The following is a 17,141-nucleotide window of genomic DNA, read 5'->3' on the forward strand; positions in this document are numbered from 1 at the left end:
TATGAAACGCTTTTTGTTTCACTGTATTGTACTAATGTATTGAATATATTGAACAAAGTTTTTTTAACATGTCGTCAGTGCTACATTTGTACACTTCTAGGTAGTAAACTGGGTGGTTCGGCTTCTAAAAAGGCAGTTTCCAGTATTTTCATGCGACAGCGTTCTTCGTCTAAGCAGCCTCGCTTTTGCCTGTCTGTCTGTCTGTCAGAACTCAATACGATGAGCGCACAGTAGAAGATACAGATATCTAGCCACTATATTTAAATCCAAACATGGAATATAGCGTGCTAAGCATGTTCATCCGCTCAAATCTTTAGCATGCACGAACGGTGACATTTGTGTTTATCAGCGCCATCTATGACGGAGCTAAGTTGCAAACAAGGCGATGGCAAGCGCATGCGCAGTCGCAGCGCAGTCGCAGCGGCGATGGCGGCAAGCTGCTTCTGACCATCCTGCATGTCGTTCGACTTGCGAACGAGTTAAAGCAGAAATGCCCCTACAATGGCGCAAACTGGCAGGCTGAAACTAGAATAGAACGAAAACTTCGTCGAGCTAAACGTCGGGAGAAGGATGCGGAAAAACGGTAGTGACGAGTTTGAGGGGCGAAAATGGACGCCTCGTGTTCCACTGCGAGGCACCCATTGTATAGAACATTCGACTAGTCTTATATAGTTCTGTTTACAGACTGTGCTTCGTCTACGACAGGGAGCAAGTATAACCAAGTAAAAACACGATTTCGCTAGCATCATCGGGCCTAGCCGAGCTAAACGGCAGTTTTTTTTTTTTTTCTATCAGAAATTGAAAGTCTATTTGAAATATCTTTCAACTGTTCCTATAAAATTTTGCACCTTGATTTTAACGGCACTAAAATTGCTCAGGCTAGTTCAGCGTTCAATGACCTGCATATTTGTTTCTCACGAAGCTATATTGAAGATGAGTGTTGAAGTTGGCTGTGAGCGACATTTTCTCAATAAATTGATCATTACTGTGTCACGCAACGGCAGAGTTAAATTAAAGTTAGTGTAGCGGCTTAGGCAGCCTATTTTGCTCATGTCTCGCTGTTGTCCTTTTTCCACGCTGTAACCAGATGCGCGATGTGTGCTTTAATGCACTCCCATTTGTGCTTACTCTTCAACTGTGACAATACATTGCCGAGTTACGGGACTTGACAGTGACCATCTCTTTACAGCCGACAACCGGCGCAAGCAGCGGCGCAAGGACGCTCAGCTGCTGCAGGACTTCAGTGACTTCCTCAAGATCGGCAGTGGCCAGCAGGGCAAGAACGTGGTCTCGTCCCAGCTGGCTTTCGCCACCTTCCAGTTCCTGAGCACGGCCGTGCGCGCCTTCACTTCCGAGTTTGTGACTCCCCCTGTGCTGCGCCGTCTCATGGCGCAGAACATTTTCTTCACGATCCGGCCGTCGACCGGCAAGAACATCTTCGATGCCGGCAAGCTGTGCGACTACTTTACCGTCGTCCTCGAGGGGCGCGTACGCGTCACGGTTGGCAAGGAGAACCTGGTGTTCGAGGCCGGGCCCTTCTCCTACTTCGGCTTGCCCGTTCTCACCTCCGAGAGGGGCACTTTCGTGCCGGACTATACGGTCACGCCGCTCTCGTACGTGATCTTTTTGAAAATCAGCCACAGCGTGTACATGGCTGCCCTGCGCGCGTCGCGCATGACAAAGATTGAGGAGCCGCCCGATGCGAACGTGCAAGGGTCCGTCGCGCGAACGGACAAGCAGACGACCGTGAACACTAGAGGCGTCAAGCCAACGACGCCGGCGGCAGCCGCGTGGTCCAAGCCGGCCAACGCGTGAGCCCTTTATTAAATCTCTGCTTTCAGCGCTGTTCTTTGTGCTCCGGGGAGTCGTCCTCGTTGGCATAGCTCATGTAGCGGACGTCCGAAGAGCCGCTGCGCAGCAGCAGGGACTGGTTCTCCTGGCGGCCCGGAGGGTTCTTCAGCATGAACATCACCGGCGAGTACACGAAGCACACCGAGGCCGTCAGGTAGAGCAACCTGCGAGAGGGGAGCTCACCATCGGCCCATCACGGCCCGCAACGAGCGCTCCACTTACGCTTGAAATCCCAAGGTCTTCACGATGCTGCTGCTGATGATAGGTCCTGCGTACGGAAGAGGCGCAAGAACCAAGAGACACGTCACCACAGCAATGCGGTCATCTTCAAGCGGGAACAATACTACGGTGGTTTAGTTTACTGCCACGAAAAAATCGAGTTCCTTAAGCTCAGAGCTTCCACTGCGTCATCAGGCTGACTACTTTACCGTCACACCGCCTCAACACGTGCACGTGCATCAACCTAAGTCAGCGAGAATCATACCACGGGAAACAGACTACGCCAGGACAACAAGCAGTTAGTTCAATGTTATTTTTTATGTGGGATACGCGGGGTTGGCAGAAGCCACCATTGCAGATATTTGTAGCTGTGTACTTGACTTCCTGGGATTTGTGACTTTGGAATGCCTTCGAGAGGTAAGTTGGTCAGAGCTCTTTCAGTTCTAATAAGCACAGTCACAAATCGTACTTTTCAGCACAAATGAATTCGTTTAGCTGCCACCAGCATTTCTTGAAACGCATAATTGAGGTCGTGCAACGCAGATTTGCGATGCCGCGACACCTCGATCTGGATCGAGTTGGACAGTCGCCATTATTCCAACTGCGACATCCACGTATCATGACATAATCTACACAAGGAATATGACTACCCTATGATTATGTTGATGCTCACAAGAAATCTTCTGCAAGAAGTCGAGCTGCACTTACAGCACAGACGCGACTGAATATGCTCAGTAGGAGACGTCAATTGGCACATGAGCAAATGTAAGTATAGAAAAAAAATGAAGCTATAATTTGGGTTTCATTTAAATAAGTGCTACATATACACATCTGCGGACCTGACATCTTTGTTCTGAATAGTACATTTTCTTTCCCGGTTCAAATATTATTTGCGGCTTTGTGGATGTAGATATATTCCAATCTTGATACACGAAAGTATTGAAGGTACTTCTCGTCACAGTACACGTCCACAGCCTCGTCACGTAATAGTACGTACGTTGGCAACCTCTACAGTGAGCTGCTAAAGAAAGCTTATGGCATGTGCGCAGCTCAATTTTGTTCCTGCCACTTTTTTGAACTGCCCTGATCACGCACGTCTGCATCAACACGAACGTTATCTAGATCGCCCAGCACCGACTAGAGAAACAAAACAAGAAATTGTTGCAGAAATCATTAGTGGTGGTTCTTCGAGTCAGCCGTACTTTTCTAGAATTCCACTTATTACGGTGGTATTTTGCAGGTGAAAAATAAGGCGCCATACAGAAAAGTATTGCGGATATATACTATAGGCAAATATTCCTGGCAGAATATTTTTCCTTCGTTTTTTTTTTTTGGTGATATATGTTACCGGTTCACATACACCCCGAGCAAGAAGTCGCCGGACAAGGAATGGAGGTACTAATGTGACCACCACTTATTGACAAGCACTATATCATATACATCATTATTTTCACTGTTAAAAACAGAAGCGCGCAAAAGAAATTGACAAATGAATAATAGCACAGAATGAATGCTGTCAGTTGTTTCACTTTTGTTTTTACTTCGCGTGTAGCTTTTCTACCCATATTCTGTAATTAGTCACTAACTAGTACAGCTTTCTACCCAACTGATTTAACTTATCTTTATTTGGCAGTGCTACTACAGCGGGAGTCGTTGCAGAGTGGCAAGGTATCACGAGGACATGCATCAACACACCTATACCCGTTGCAAAAAAATAAGCAACCGATTACAGCAGAAATAATATTCTTCACACGCCATGTTAAAAATTTCCGGAGAAAGACGCCTGTTGTTGAGGCGGGGTTCCCATAGGCACATGCATACACCCTGGAATCGTGTGCGAAAACCAAGAGAAATCAATTCCAGGATTCCACAGCGACGCAATGGAAGGTACAGTTATCCAACATGGACCTGGGCGTTGAGAGGTTCTATCCAGACACAATCTCAGCTGGCTGCAGCCGAAGCTAGCAGAGCGCTTGGTCAAGCACTCCTCCGCTGTTTCCGTAAGCTGCTTATCCTCCCATTTTTCCCCTTCTTTCTCTCATAATGTCCTTCTTTTCTTTAAATTTCAGTGAAAAATACATGTCATTACACTTACTAGTCAGAGTTTTACGAAAGGGGTAGATGAATCACTAAATGTAATCGATTAACCTGCGATTTAATGTGTCAATTATTTATTTGCTTATACTGAAGCAATAGAAAAGTCGCGTATGAATTGCTACTGCCTCAACTAGAACGACTCCCGTTTATAGTGACTATCGCAGTTCATCAGTGACGCGCATTGTTCCTCACACCCGAAAGTAATCTTTCTTGATAACTACGCAACTTGCATCGCTGTAAGGGAAATGAAAACAGGGTAATCAGAAGCGGGTGTTCGGTTTACCACCCCGAACGTGTGCACCTTAAAAAAATGGTTAGAAACGAAGCAAGCCGGCACTGAAATGGCAATGTCTGTGAAGAGCATCCCAGGTGGTCGAAATTTCTGGAGCCCTTCACTACAGCGTCTCTCATAATCATATGGTGGTTTTGGGACGTTAAACCCCACATATCAATCAATCAATGTTCTTTCCTCCAAGCCAGGAATTGGACCCTTGGTCCTCGTGCTTAACAACGCTACACTTCAGTTGTGCTTAAGGTAACAACGATGGTCATCCGTTCATATCCCAGGCAACAATGAAAATATGCCAACGTGAAATGACAGGTGATCTTGATGGAAGATCAGATTACCATTATCAGAAACGGTTGATCACCGACAAGCCCACGGCACGATCGAGAGAGCATCAGTACGTGGAAAACGGCGACAGACAAAAACGGTTCGCCAGCACCGGATTTTGCGTGTACAACACAGCCATATAAATCTGTCAGTTACAACAAGCTTCAAAACAGGATAGCACAGCAACAGGCCATCGTAACTCACGCGTGCGCAAACTATCAGTTCGTGGAAGTTGTAGCGTTGCGAGGCCCAAGGAGGTTGGCGAGGCCATGGCAACAGCTACCCGCACGAGCCGACTTTTGCGCATGAATCAACTTTTTGCAATAATGTACACCTTTCTTTATTTCTTTCTTTCTTTCTTTCTTTCTTTTTTATTTGCTTGCTTGCTTGCTTCTTTTTTCTTTCTTTATTTATTTCCTTCTTTCACCTAATTTGTGACACCCAATATGAAACACGCATGGTTCAACTGAAGCGCCGGTAAGGCTAAGCACGTTCAGGTGATGCGCCAGTTATCATCAATACCCACTTGCGCATAAGGCTCGAAAAATAAGCTTTCTTTGGCCTTGTTAATGCTGTATGCAACTAATAGATGTGAAACACTTAAAACGCTAAAAGCCTGCGCGATAAGTGTACTTAGCAAATAATGGTGTGTTAAAGCCTCCGAAAGGACAGTGGACAGAAAGAAGGGATATGGAGGGGTGAGCTTAGCGCTTCCTCGGATGTTTGGTCGATATCGTGGAGCGCGGATATTTCGAGATCTCTAAAAAGAGGCATTTGTCACGAAACATCCTTGATTAGGTTGATGACGAAGATGTTGACAACGACTACGATTATCGAAAATGTGACGTGAGAGCCATAGAAGCATAGGATTTTCTCAAAATAATACTTGGAGGGGAATGTGGCAGCACCGTCTACACGAATTTCTTAAGGACGGCCCTTGCTGCGACGGGAATGACGATATGTGCATGTGTATGTGAGGCTTGTGTTGGCTGGTGTTGAGCGGGGCTTCGGCTAAAAAGCGGATATCACTGCGCAAATAAAACTCCTCTTTAAAAAACTTTTAGAACCGCATCGCATTCACGCACATTATATACACTACAATAAAACAATGAATAACCACCCAACATTACCACATAACCAAACGGCGAAAGATATGACAAACAGTGGCAAAGTAAACGCTGGCTTTGTAGTCTGCCTACAAAGCTTATCAGTCATTTGTTACTTCTTTTTGCACTTTGTACAATTGCATATCGAAGCAGCAGTTTTCAAAGTGAAATAAAACTCGTTTCTGTGCAATGATCAGAAAACGAAATAGCTTATACAGGCTCCTTCAGTAGGAAATCAACCATTCGGACGCAAGAATTGCGTTGAAAACAGACGCATATTTTAAGGTGTCCAGACTTTTCGTGAACGATGCAAATGAGAGCCAAGTCTGGATCTCACACATCCCAGCGTTCACATGCGTCCAACAGGCTAGCAGTGCCAGTTTTCCCTCTATACAGGTAAGTGTAAGAAACTTAATTCGTATAAGTACGCACTCTTTGCGTGTCTGTTTATTATTATTATTAATATTATTATTATTCTCTTGCTTAAACTTAAATAGGTTATTGGACGCCTTAGAGTCTCAACGGCTATTTATTTCACATAATGTAAAATAAGTCTCTTAAAAATTACAGCAAAAAAGAAACGTTGAGAAAGGCTGACAGTGGCGCGCGAAATGACCCGTCATGGTGGTAAACATGGTAGTTGACGTCGTGGTGGCACACAGTATACATGCTAGTGTACATATATGATCCTCAAATAAAAAGCACCACCGGAGAGCTCATCACAGTGCTATACCTACTGCTGCCATTTTCTTGAAAGAGCGCAAACAACGGGACATACGTCAAATGCAATATCGCAATGTACTGTAGGTTTTCTGCATGGTCGTGCCTTCAGCCCGTGACTTGGCATGTGGCTTCATCAAGTGACCCGTCATGACGGCGACGCGACATCATTCATCGTAAAAGGTGTATAAAAAAATAAAAGTCCGCTTAAGTATTTCACTGTTATTTTTTATTTTTTCTGTCCAGCGCGGAGTTGGACAATCAGATCCTCGCAGTTGACTTGCAAGATTCTAATCTCGCCATTACTGGATAGCTTATATTTATATATATATATATATATATATATATATATATATATATATATATATATATATATATATACTTCTTTTTATCAGGTATCATAAGCTCCGTTCTGCGCAGCTGAACATTTCAAATGCGCAGCATTTTAGGGGCCCCGCTTGTCGACCACCCACGCGTCTCACTTGGCGTCATCACGCTCACAGTAAAGCAGGAGCCATAACAAGGTTAGCCATGCTCAAGCCCAGGTCAGAATCTCTAAAGTAATACAAATTAACAGAAATAACGAAGAAGTGCAGTAATTCAATAAAAAATGAATAAAAACGTTTCGAAAACATGCGGCTGATTGTGGGGCTATGCCAGAGAAGTCGCGAAAAAAAAATGTTCTAAAAGCCGAGAGACCTTATACTGAATGCTTCTTTTTTTTTTATCATCACCGGCTTCACACAAGATGAAAAAAAAACCTAGGCGTTTCACCACCTATGCGGGTGGCATGTCAGTACACAAATGACATCCCATGAAAGAATACGTCTTTCTTATATCTCGCCGTAAACATCCGGCAGGGAACCACGATTACTATTGCATGCTGTTTGATTACGATATACAAACCATCATTCTACAAATTTTCTTGGGCCCCAGCGTTCTTCGCATGTCATTGTCTTCACATTATCAAAATCCAACGCGTGTCCTTTCGTCAGGCAGCGGTTGACTGATTCAGCCTAAGCACGTGTTGCATGTGTGGCTTTTGCAACGTCCCTTGCGTGCTCCTTAAGGCGCGTACAACGTCGCCGCCCCGTCTCATCAATGTAACTGGCATCACAGGGATAACAACAAAAAAAGTGTTGTGTGAAGCAAGTGATGAAAAAAGAAGAAAAGACGTTGAGCAAGAGAAGGTGCCACCACCTCGCCGAACGAGACAATGCCCTTAATTCCTCCCTACGCTTCACCGGCGCTGCGTCGCTGCATCTGGTGGAGGAAACAATGCGATGGCACTCGCTGCAGACGAGACGTATCTCAAATGCCGTAACAAGCAGGGGATCGATAAAGCGCCGCGAATAGAAGCACACATGTCGCACATCGAGTTTGTGAATTTGCCTAGCAAAATTGTACTCGTGCCGAGGAAACCCTTAACGCGTACCTCAAACATAAGCGTCATCGACGCTTCGTTTCAGCCCATGCCCGTACGGGCGCTAAGCGACTTCATGCGAAGTCAGTTCCGACTCAACGTCTGCGCGTACATAGTAAACACCTTTAAAGCTGGCTTCTTAGCATTTAGAGTCTTTGTGAGAGGAAGCCAGATTGTGCCACTTTTTTTGTCTCGATTTAAAACAGCAGCATATTGGTAAACTCGTATCCCGAACGATTTACAGCGTTACAGCGTTAATTTTATTATTGTTATAGAGAAATGGAAAGTATTAAAGCAATATAAGGCCTCAGACTTGAATCCTTCGATCCAAAGAATGCGAGCCAACTGAAAACAAAACGCTAAAAACAGCTACAGGGCTCGGTATCCAGGTGATTGTACGGCTAAATGGGACGAATGCAAAAGTAATCGGAATGGGCAAAAGCGTATAAGACGTCGTAGAGGAAAGTCTGAAGAATACCAGCAATAGAAGGACTAACTTCGGGCACATCGAGAACAATGCTAAAGGCTGTCGGAAGTAAGGTCAACACAGTCGAAATTAATGAGTTGCTAGCCAAGCGCTTTCAACAAAGTATCCGAACTTTGTACTGTAGGTGAATGTCACGCCAAGTAACGAAAATCCGATCACGTTGCCAACATTATACATTAGCACGCTCAGCACCTCACATAGATTACAATTTAAACAAACTAAAAGACTCGAAATTTCGTTAAAGGACCCCTGAACAGCCTCTAAAAGTACGTGGAACGAGTGCGTTATCCCGTTCCGGCGTCTTTTCGTGACACCAGCAGTCTTCTTACATGACGTCAGGGTGAAATAAGTTTTCTATTGGCCCATAGGGATATCTGTTGTGAATTCTCACCTACCCTGCTTTGTCTGCGATATGCAGTCGATGAAAAGAAAAAAAGTGCTATCACCGCCAATTCAGACGAGATGCGTCAGTAAGCAAGTGCGCTTCACCACGATGTATCTCACCACTGAGCAACTACGCGAAAACGGCACGAAGCCACTGGCCGCCTTTCCCGTATAGAAACGCTATTGAGTTTCGCGCGCCGATACGAAGATTGGTTTTGATATGTGTGGTTTTGACATCCCAAAACCACACATATCAGATTGATTTGTGGGATTTAACGTCCCAAAAGCACCATATTATTATGAGAGACGCCGTAGTGGAGGGCTTCGAAAATTTCGACCACCTGGTGTTCTTTAACGTGCTCACAAATCTGAGCACATGCGTCCACAACATTTTCACCTTCGTCGGAAATGCAGCCGCTGCTGCCGGGGTTTGATCCCGCGACCTGTGGGTCAGCAGCCGAGTACCTTAGTCACTAGACTACCGCGGTGGGGCGATACGAAAATAGGTGAATTAGGTTATAGTCAATAGAGGCGTAGCACGAAAAGCATAGTGCGCTTAACTCTATGATCGCACATCATCGCAAAAACAACCTATTCGCGCGCGAAGATCACAGCCGCGTGTAAGACAACGCTGAACAAGCTATTTGAAACCGACATTTTTTTCTGTAAAATAGGGCAGGCAAAGTGATTGTTTATCAGTAGTATTGATCTTTGATAGCATTTGGCTACACTCGTGAATCTGGAAAGCACAAGCAATGATCACGTTGTTGTCGCTATTGTATCATAGCTTCTGTATTGAAACTAGTGATTAAGAAGCGCCCTTCAACAAAACACGCGGCTTGGCATATGGCCACATGGAAATGTGCGAGCATTGCCCCGCAGCGGTGGTCTAGTGGCTAAGGTACTCGGATGCTGACCCGCAGGTCACGGGATCGAATCCCGGCTGCGGCGGCTGCATTTCCGATGGAGGCAGGAATGTTGTAGGCCCGTGTGCTCAGATTTGGGTGCACGTTAAAGAGCACCAGGTGGCCGAAATTTCCGGATACCTTCACTACGGCGTCTCTCAGAATCATATGGTGGTTTTGGGACGTTAAACCCCACATATCCGTGCTTAGCACAAGTACATTTCTTACAGCATGCACCGGAGAGAGGCATACGTGCTACACCGACAAAACCAGACTCCTCGGCTTGCTGATTTTTCACCCGTAAAGCGGAACAAAAAATGCGACGCATGTAGCGCTCAAATTTCCGTAAGCCGGCCAACTGTGTGCCATGGATGAAGCTTGAGAAGGCGCCTGCCTGCTAATGCATGCGTATGTCGACGGAGCTCGTACTGAAAGCGCAGCGATTCGCAGCCGAATCGAAGATATCGTGAAATACTCGTCAACGTGCCGTGCGGGAAGACCTATCTGATTTCTGCAAACACACGCGCCCTTAGAGGCGTGAGTAAGGGCCTTTTCACGCGAAATCCTCTGCGCGCGCTTATTATAGAGTCCCGGACGTTTTAGTCGTTTTTTTTTTATTTATATAAATTTGTTTCATTCTTCTGTGCCTTCTTCTTCTGCTGCGATCACGTACATGCTCGAAAGAACAAGCAGGAAAAAAAAGAAAAAAAACATTGATGCACCTCAGGCTGTCGAAAAGGTTTCAAACGAAAGCATCATCAGCTTACTATATCGTGATTAGCATTTGCTAGTAATGCCTGTCACGGAAGCATAGCAGGTAACGTGTCCAACGCAGAAGTGGGAGTGCGCAGGTTTGATTCCTGGCTTTAATTGATTTGTGGGGTTTAACGTCCCAAAACCACCATATGATTATGAGAGACGCCGTAGTGGAGGGCTCCGGAAATTTCGACCACCTGTTGATTCCTGGCTACGGTGGCCGATAGGAATGAAATGGAAGAACACTCGTTTACTTAGATTCCGAGACACGCTAAACAACTCTGCGGGCGATCAGAATTATCCCGTATAGTCCCCCGCGCGTTTCGTGGATTCGGCACGTAAAACTCTTCCGTTTAGTTTACTTAACAGTCCAAAGAAAATTGTTATCAGGTTGGCGCTGTTTAAGGAGAAATTTTCTGGAAATCGTGACTCTGGGCATGTTATCCAAGACATTCGCCTAATCGGACAGAGCAGGAAAAAAATGAGTGCCCAAGCGCAGCCGCACGCATTCTTAACTATACCTCACGGGCATCGATCGCACGATATGTGAATGCCATATATACGATAGCGTCAATCTGCGATACCGGCGACAGTATGCGCACGTGCACTGAGGAACCTCCAGTGCGAGCACAGTCTGTTGTGCTGTCGCTTGCACAAAAAGCACTCTCCACCCTTGTTATCTGCGATGGCCGTCTTGCGCACACTAACAGTCAGCCACATCACGAACCTCTTTTTTTTTAAACACTAGCGTGCAACAGCGATTTAGCCACTCCTATAGTTGCGCGATTTCTTCCACGCAATTTTGTTTTACTCGTTTTTATTTCTATCAGGACCCTAATCCAGACACCAAGATGGGGCATGCACCATCCTAAAAGAAATAGCGTAGCAGACGACGTTTGCGTGAAATATGCTTTGTGCAATTGCACGTACTACTCCCGATCTCGCAGATTATAGCCGTTGAGCAGCGTGCGGTAGGCGCTGGCACGATGTAGCTCGAAATGCACGATGATGTACATGTACGCTCTTGAACCTCCCTTCCCGATTTCGCTATGAAAAATTATGTGCGTTCAAAAAAACATGCCACTGGTATGTTCCGTCTCCCTCGGCGCAGTTCTGACCGTGTCGGAAAGCATGGCAGCGAAGTATCACGAAGGACTCGCTAGCAAAATCGCTTAATAGTCATGTTTTAATATTTCTTTGTCATTGTTGTCAATGGCAAAAAACTGTCCAGAATATCGAAAATAGTTGTGTCACAGTAACCAGGATAAAGGGCAGAGTTCACAAAGGTTGTCTTTAGAAAGTGTTGTTTGTCATTGTTTGGCTGCCTTCGCTATGGGTATGTCCAGCGCCACGACTGCCAGACTTTTTATTGTGATATTGATATTTTTATTCAGACACTCTCGTCTGGATTTCGCCGCCGGCGTCGGCGTCGACGTCATGCACCGTATACGTATCTTTAATATGAAAACGCAAGAAAGAAAAAATCCCAGAAAAGAAGACTCCGGCACAAGGAATCGAGCGTGGGACCTCCGCATCGCGAATGCGAGGCGTTAACCACTGAGTCACCGAGAAGTACCTCCTACAACGTTCAAACGGCAAGCTATTCATATCTACCACTTACCGCTGTTGGCGGGCATCTTGGGGCGTTGACCATCGTGTTTTCAGCATAATCAACAAGATGGCGCAGTGAGCGCGCGGCGAGTCTGATCGCTCACGCGTACGTTGGCCCGCGTAGAGAATAAGGGTGTATACGCTCGATCGCGAGTCCTTATCTTGCAGTGGGGAGAATCGTACATCTTGGCTAGCCTTTGAGTTTGGTTGGAACGATTCTGTTGTAGTTGCCTGGCGCACAAAGGTCACTGCAATCGTTGCACAGCCTCTGTTTGCGAAAAGGGCACGCTTCTCAGACACAGCGAAGTAACAACTGAGACGCCTATTCACGATAATTTGTACCTGTGAATACGTTTCATTCGTTCTTTGTGCGTGAGAAACACGGGGCACGTTTAGTTCTGCTTGCCATCCTGCGCGTGACCTTTCAATTTGTTGCTATCACGTTCATTGCTTCGCCTTTGCGGCAAAGCTGGGACTTTTTTCTCTGGCCTAAAACGGTTGTAAGACGAAAGGTTTAGATGTCTCATCAAATTGACCATCGGCGGCGGCAGCGTCAACATGAGCGACGCAAGAAACAATCATCACGTGATAATGTCATCATGACATGACGTCACGAGGCGACGTCATCGGATGACATTGCCGCTCGCTCAAAGATGGGCCGACCAAAACGGCGTGCAAAAGCAGGTGAGGTGTGGAAAGACTCTGTACCCGACGGCAGTGTACAGAAAGCGTTCGGAGGGAGGCAAGAGGAGAAGGTCAATGCGTCGATAACTTTCACATAGGCATCTTAGGCGAATCCTACATAAGGGACTGTGTGAGCTTTGTGAACTTCGGCCCATAACTTTTAACTGCTTTCCAGGGTTGCCGTTGGGTGGACTTGAACAGGCGCCTGAACTCAAGCTAAAAGTAGGCAAAGTAGTGAATTCATGTAATGTTATGGTCAAATTTGTAGCCAAATAAAACCGAAGTGGTAATATGAACACAGTCTTTACTATTTGTAAATAAATAAAAACCTTTTTGAATAAGTAAATTCAGAAGTTTAAAAGAAGCAAGAAAATAGCCATGGCGGCAACTGAAAATTTTCGTCGCCAAATGGGTCGAAAAGTGGCTAATTTGGCACAAAGTAGCAACCAATGGCAACCGTGCTGCTTTCGCTATAAACTACTTTGCAGATGGGTTTGAGTGTAGCCATACTGTTAACGTTTGTGTTTGATATCCTTAACAACTAAACAAACAGGGTGTTATGGTAGACGCATACGCAAGAAAACCGTTGGGTTGGTCCATAAGATGTTTCATGGCCTTTTCATTAGGTCACGTCGCGATGGACAAAAAACTAGAAAACATCGGCTTAACATCCCGAAATGGCGGTGCCCAGTTGTCTCATGGAAAATAGTCCAGAGACCGTAGTAAGGTTTTCGCGATCGTGGCTTGGCTGTGTGTGCCATGACCGAACGCCATTCCAGGTATTACTTTCAGTCTGTCCAGGAGGCGATGATTTGCAAAGTATACTAACATCACCACTTTGCTTCTTTCTTTTTAATCTGCCTACTGTGGCTGTTACTGAAAAGCAGTGTGTCCGAACGGAACGTGCAAACGAAAAAAGAAAGAAAATGATATTGTTTACCAGGAACGAAAATGTATGCGAAACGTTACCTATTATTTCATTACGGAGTGGAAACGTAATATTTTTATCGAGTTTCGGCTGAAGGAAAAAGTTGGCGATTCGGAACAACCGAGAGGTCAAAACATGAAAATTAATGTATATCAGTGGAGCACGCATTCCACTAAAGATGCGTTGAAATGTTTCCATCGAAAACGAAAATAGTGGCCACCGAAGCTCTTAATGTGAACGTAAGTGAACCTTCGTATGCCCGACATGCAGGCCAGCGTTCGTGACGCTGAACTTCGTTTTACTCGAACAGCAGTCTCACACATGAGGGACTACACTTGATGTCGTGCTGCTTCTAAGATGATGCTCATTCTATTGACGCAAAGCATTAAGCCTGCTCGGGGAATTCGTAGTTAACTAACAATGAATGGATAGATGCAAAACTTTATTGAAAGTACTGAAGTGCATGACTGAGTGCGCAGCGGACCGCTCTCGCGTAGGGACAATAAAAGTTATCTTTTTATCGTTGCTTTACGTTCAAATTTTTGCATGTGCACGAAAGTGATTACAAATCATTACGGAACAGTTCTTTTGTGCCAGAATAGAAATGAAACGGAACTTTTTTTCAGCGGAACGAAACTAAAATCAGAACTCGATCATTTCATTTTTAAAGCCTTGTCAAAAGAAAAGAAAACCTCGGCAGGCATCATTCCATCGACTCTCTGTACTGCTATAGACAGCGCCAACGCCTTCATCGTTTCACTGAGCTCAGTCCTTCCTGTTGAATGACGTAGACCTTTGTTCGATCTCTAAATCGGCAGCAACCCATGCACGGTCCACGAAGAGCACGACACTTGTCAGCTTCATTTAGTGATTCCTGGCTGCCGACAAACACGCAGTTGTCATGTACTACGGCTTTGAGACCAGTTCCCACGTCCCACTCTGCCAACTACCGCAGTGCGTATGATTCGTTTTTCCACTACACCAAGCTTCAGATAGAGAAATTCACAGTCCATTAAGCGTAATAAGGCACGTAGTGTATGTCTGACTGCCATGCGGCAACGTGTGCTTCACTGCTAAGGTTCACGTTAACACAATATCCTGCAATATCTTTTTTTTATTGTCCGTACGAGGAAAATAAGTGTCACAAAACGTGTACAACACTCTGTCTCTTGTTTTTATCTTCTGTCTCTGACTTCTAATGCGAAATATTTTTTTCTCTCTTTCCCAGAAAACTTTGCGCCCAAGCCAAGACACCTCTGGAGCCTCACTCAATGTAAAAAGAAAGCGTACGCTGTGGGGGATTTCAATCAGCGTCCTCAAGTAATACCACCGGGCGCCAAACTACGCGCTCCACTGATTGATTCCCAAACGCTGTCATTGTGATATGACGTTCCAGCGCATAATTCAGCGTTCGTAAAACAGATCAATGATTACGGCTTTTTCGACTGGAACATACTGAGCTAGCATTAAATAATGCAACACATTTCAAAAGAACCAATTGCCTTTAAATTGTATGTAAACTAAAAAACAGTGACGGTTAATAGAGCGATGCATTTATGTAAAGCTCCACCTTCGAATATGACGACATGAGCCGTGACCATGCACTATCGAAACAGTCACAGTTTAGCTACACGTAATTCTATAATTCTTCTAATTCTCTTATGATTCAAGATATTATAACATATATTTACGTTGCCCTGCTCACATGACACGACAACCGACGCGGAGTCATTATATCGTTGCGCTTCTCACATCGCGGCTTTTGCAAGCCAAACCTTAGTAATTTTTTACGTGAATCTCAACGCGCGCCTACGTTCTTGATTGATTGATTTGTGGGATTTAACGTCCCAAAACCACCACATGATTATGAAAGACGCCGTAGTGGAGGGCTCCGGAAATTCCGACCACCTGGGGTTCTTTACACGTCTACATTCCTCGCTAGGTGAAAGTGATTTAGACGACTCGGCCACATGCTAGACAAATGTTAAACTTGAGAAGCATCGTTCGTAAAAAAATATATATATCAGTCAAAGAAACCAAATCCTCAACACTGCTTTTTTTTTTTTTTGCGCGTGCACTGAAATACTTTATATAGCCAACCTCGACCGCGTGTCCCGCAGTTGTACATGTTGTTTTGTTAACTACAGCACTGAAATTTCGCAGCGAAAAATGTCCACAAATTCTGTTTTGTTACTCTGTATTAAAAGTGCGTGTGGCTACCCGAGCAGGCGTCGCCATGTAAGGTAATAAGGCCACTGTAAGGTAATGGTTATGTTCGCTATATTCTCTTCCTTTCTCATTATCTGTCACTCGCGATTCGCCGATCCTGTTGATGGCTCATAAGCTGACAGGTTGTTCCAATTACTGACGAAGCGCGGAAACACAAATAATCAGAGTACAATGGCTACACTACCACGGCCCATCATCATCTTATACAAAAGGCATTTAAAATAGCGTCGATTTGTAGATTTTTTGTTTTTCGAAAATACTCGATGTACTTTCACTCGTGTTTCTTGGGGTCGTTCGTTAAGCAGTGAGGGTTTTTTTATTAATATATTTTTTTTGTTTTAGCCCACTGAGTATTTCGAACTGCTACTCAATGAAAAGGAAGAAATTCCAGTGCCCGATTCACGTGTTTTTTTGTTTGTTAGTTTGTTTCACCGGGAAACTCGCCATTTGTATGCAGGCTCACAAATAAGCTGATCAAAAGAATTTCTGTTGAGCAGGGATTGCTAACAGGAGCGTGCGTTTACGTTAGAGCGAAGGCTGGCGGTTTCTGCCTGCTCGGTCGCCGCGAGTCAGCCGCGCACGCCGGTAAAAATGGGCGATATCGCTCCTTGTTAGCGTATTCCCTACAGAGACAACACTCCGCGCCAACGTGAGTTTCTGTGGGCAATGTCACGTCCGTCCTGCCATTCGCCTATTCCTACGCAGCTATACGGGCCTTACCGCTATAGCTTCCTTTCCTTCGGTCGTCATCCATGCGACTGCGTCACTCTGATTGATTGATTGATTGATTTGTAGGGTTTAACGTCCCAAAACCACCATATGATTATGAGAGACGCCGTAGTGGAGGGCTCCGGAAATTTCGACCACCTGGGGTTCTTTAACGTGCACCCAAATCTGAGCACACGGGCCTACAAGATTTCCGCCTCCATCGGAAATGCAGCCGCCGCAGCCGGGATTCGAACCCGCGACCTGCGGGTCAGCAGCCGAGTACCTTAGCCACTAGACCACCGCGGCGGGGCACTGCGTCACTCTGCTTTCGTTTGAATGCGACGGCAGTTAAGTGCTCGAATTTAGGCTTGTCGCGTCCGTTCGTTCCACGACGCTGACGACCTCCACTAAAACCGTCGG

General features: G+C 45.4%; 2 protein-coding genes across 3 annotated transcripts in view; one reads left to right on the plus strand and one right to left on the minus strand.

The window, feature by feature from the left end:
- LOC119176671 (unextended protein) overlaps positions 1–2,577 on the plus strand; it is a 418,752-nt gene extending 416,175 nt beyond the window's left edge. For both annotated transcript variants that reach the window (XM_075877136.1, XM_037428029.2), the window contains exon 4: positions 1,190–2,577. In XM_075877136.1, coding sequence (XP_075733251.1) covers positions 1,190–1,815 — 626 coding nt within the window. In that variant the 3' untranslated portion in view covers positions 1,816–2,577. The remainder of the gene's footprint in view (positions 1–1,189) is intronic.
- The window catches only part of Vmat (Vesicular monoamine transporter), a 23,962-nt gene continuing 8,570 nt past the window's right edge, over positions 1,750–17,141 (minus strand). The window contains exons 6-7 of the mRNA XM_037426999.2: positions 2,074–2,119; positions 1,750–2,015 (exon numbers count right to left, since the gene is read on the minus strand). Coding sequence (XP_037282896.1) covers positions 1,838–2,015; positions 2,074–2,119 — 224 coding nt within the window. The 3' untranslated portion in view covers positions 1,750–1,837. The remainder of the gene's footprint in view (positions 2,016–2,073; positions 2,120–17,141) is intronic.

This window comes from Rhipicephalus microplus, chromosome X (assembly GCF_043290135.1).
Source record: "Rhipicephalus microplus isolate Deutch F79 chromosome X, USDA_Rmic, whole genome shotgun sequence".
NCBI classification, from domain to species: domain Eukaryota; kingdom Metazoa; phylum Arthropoda; class Arachnida; order Ixodida; family Ixodidae; genus Rhipicephalus; species Rhipicephalus microplus.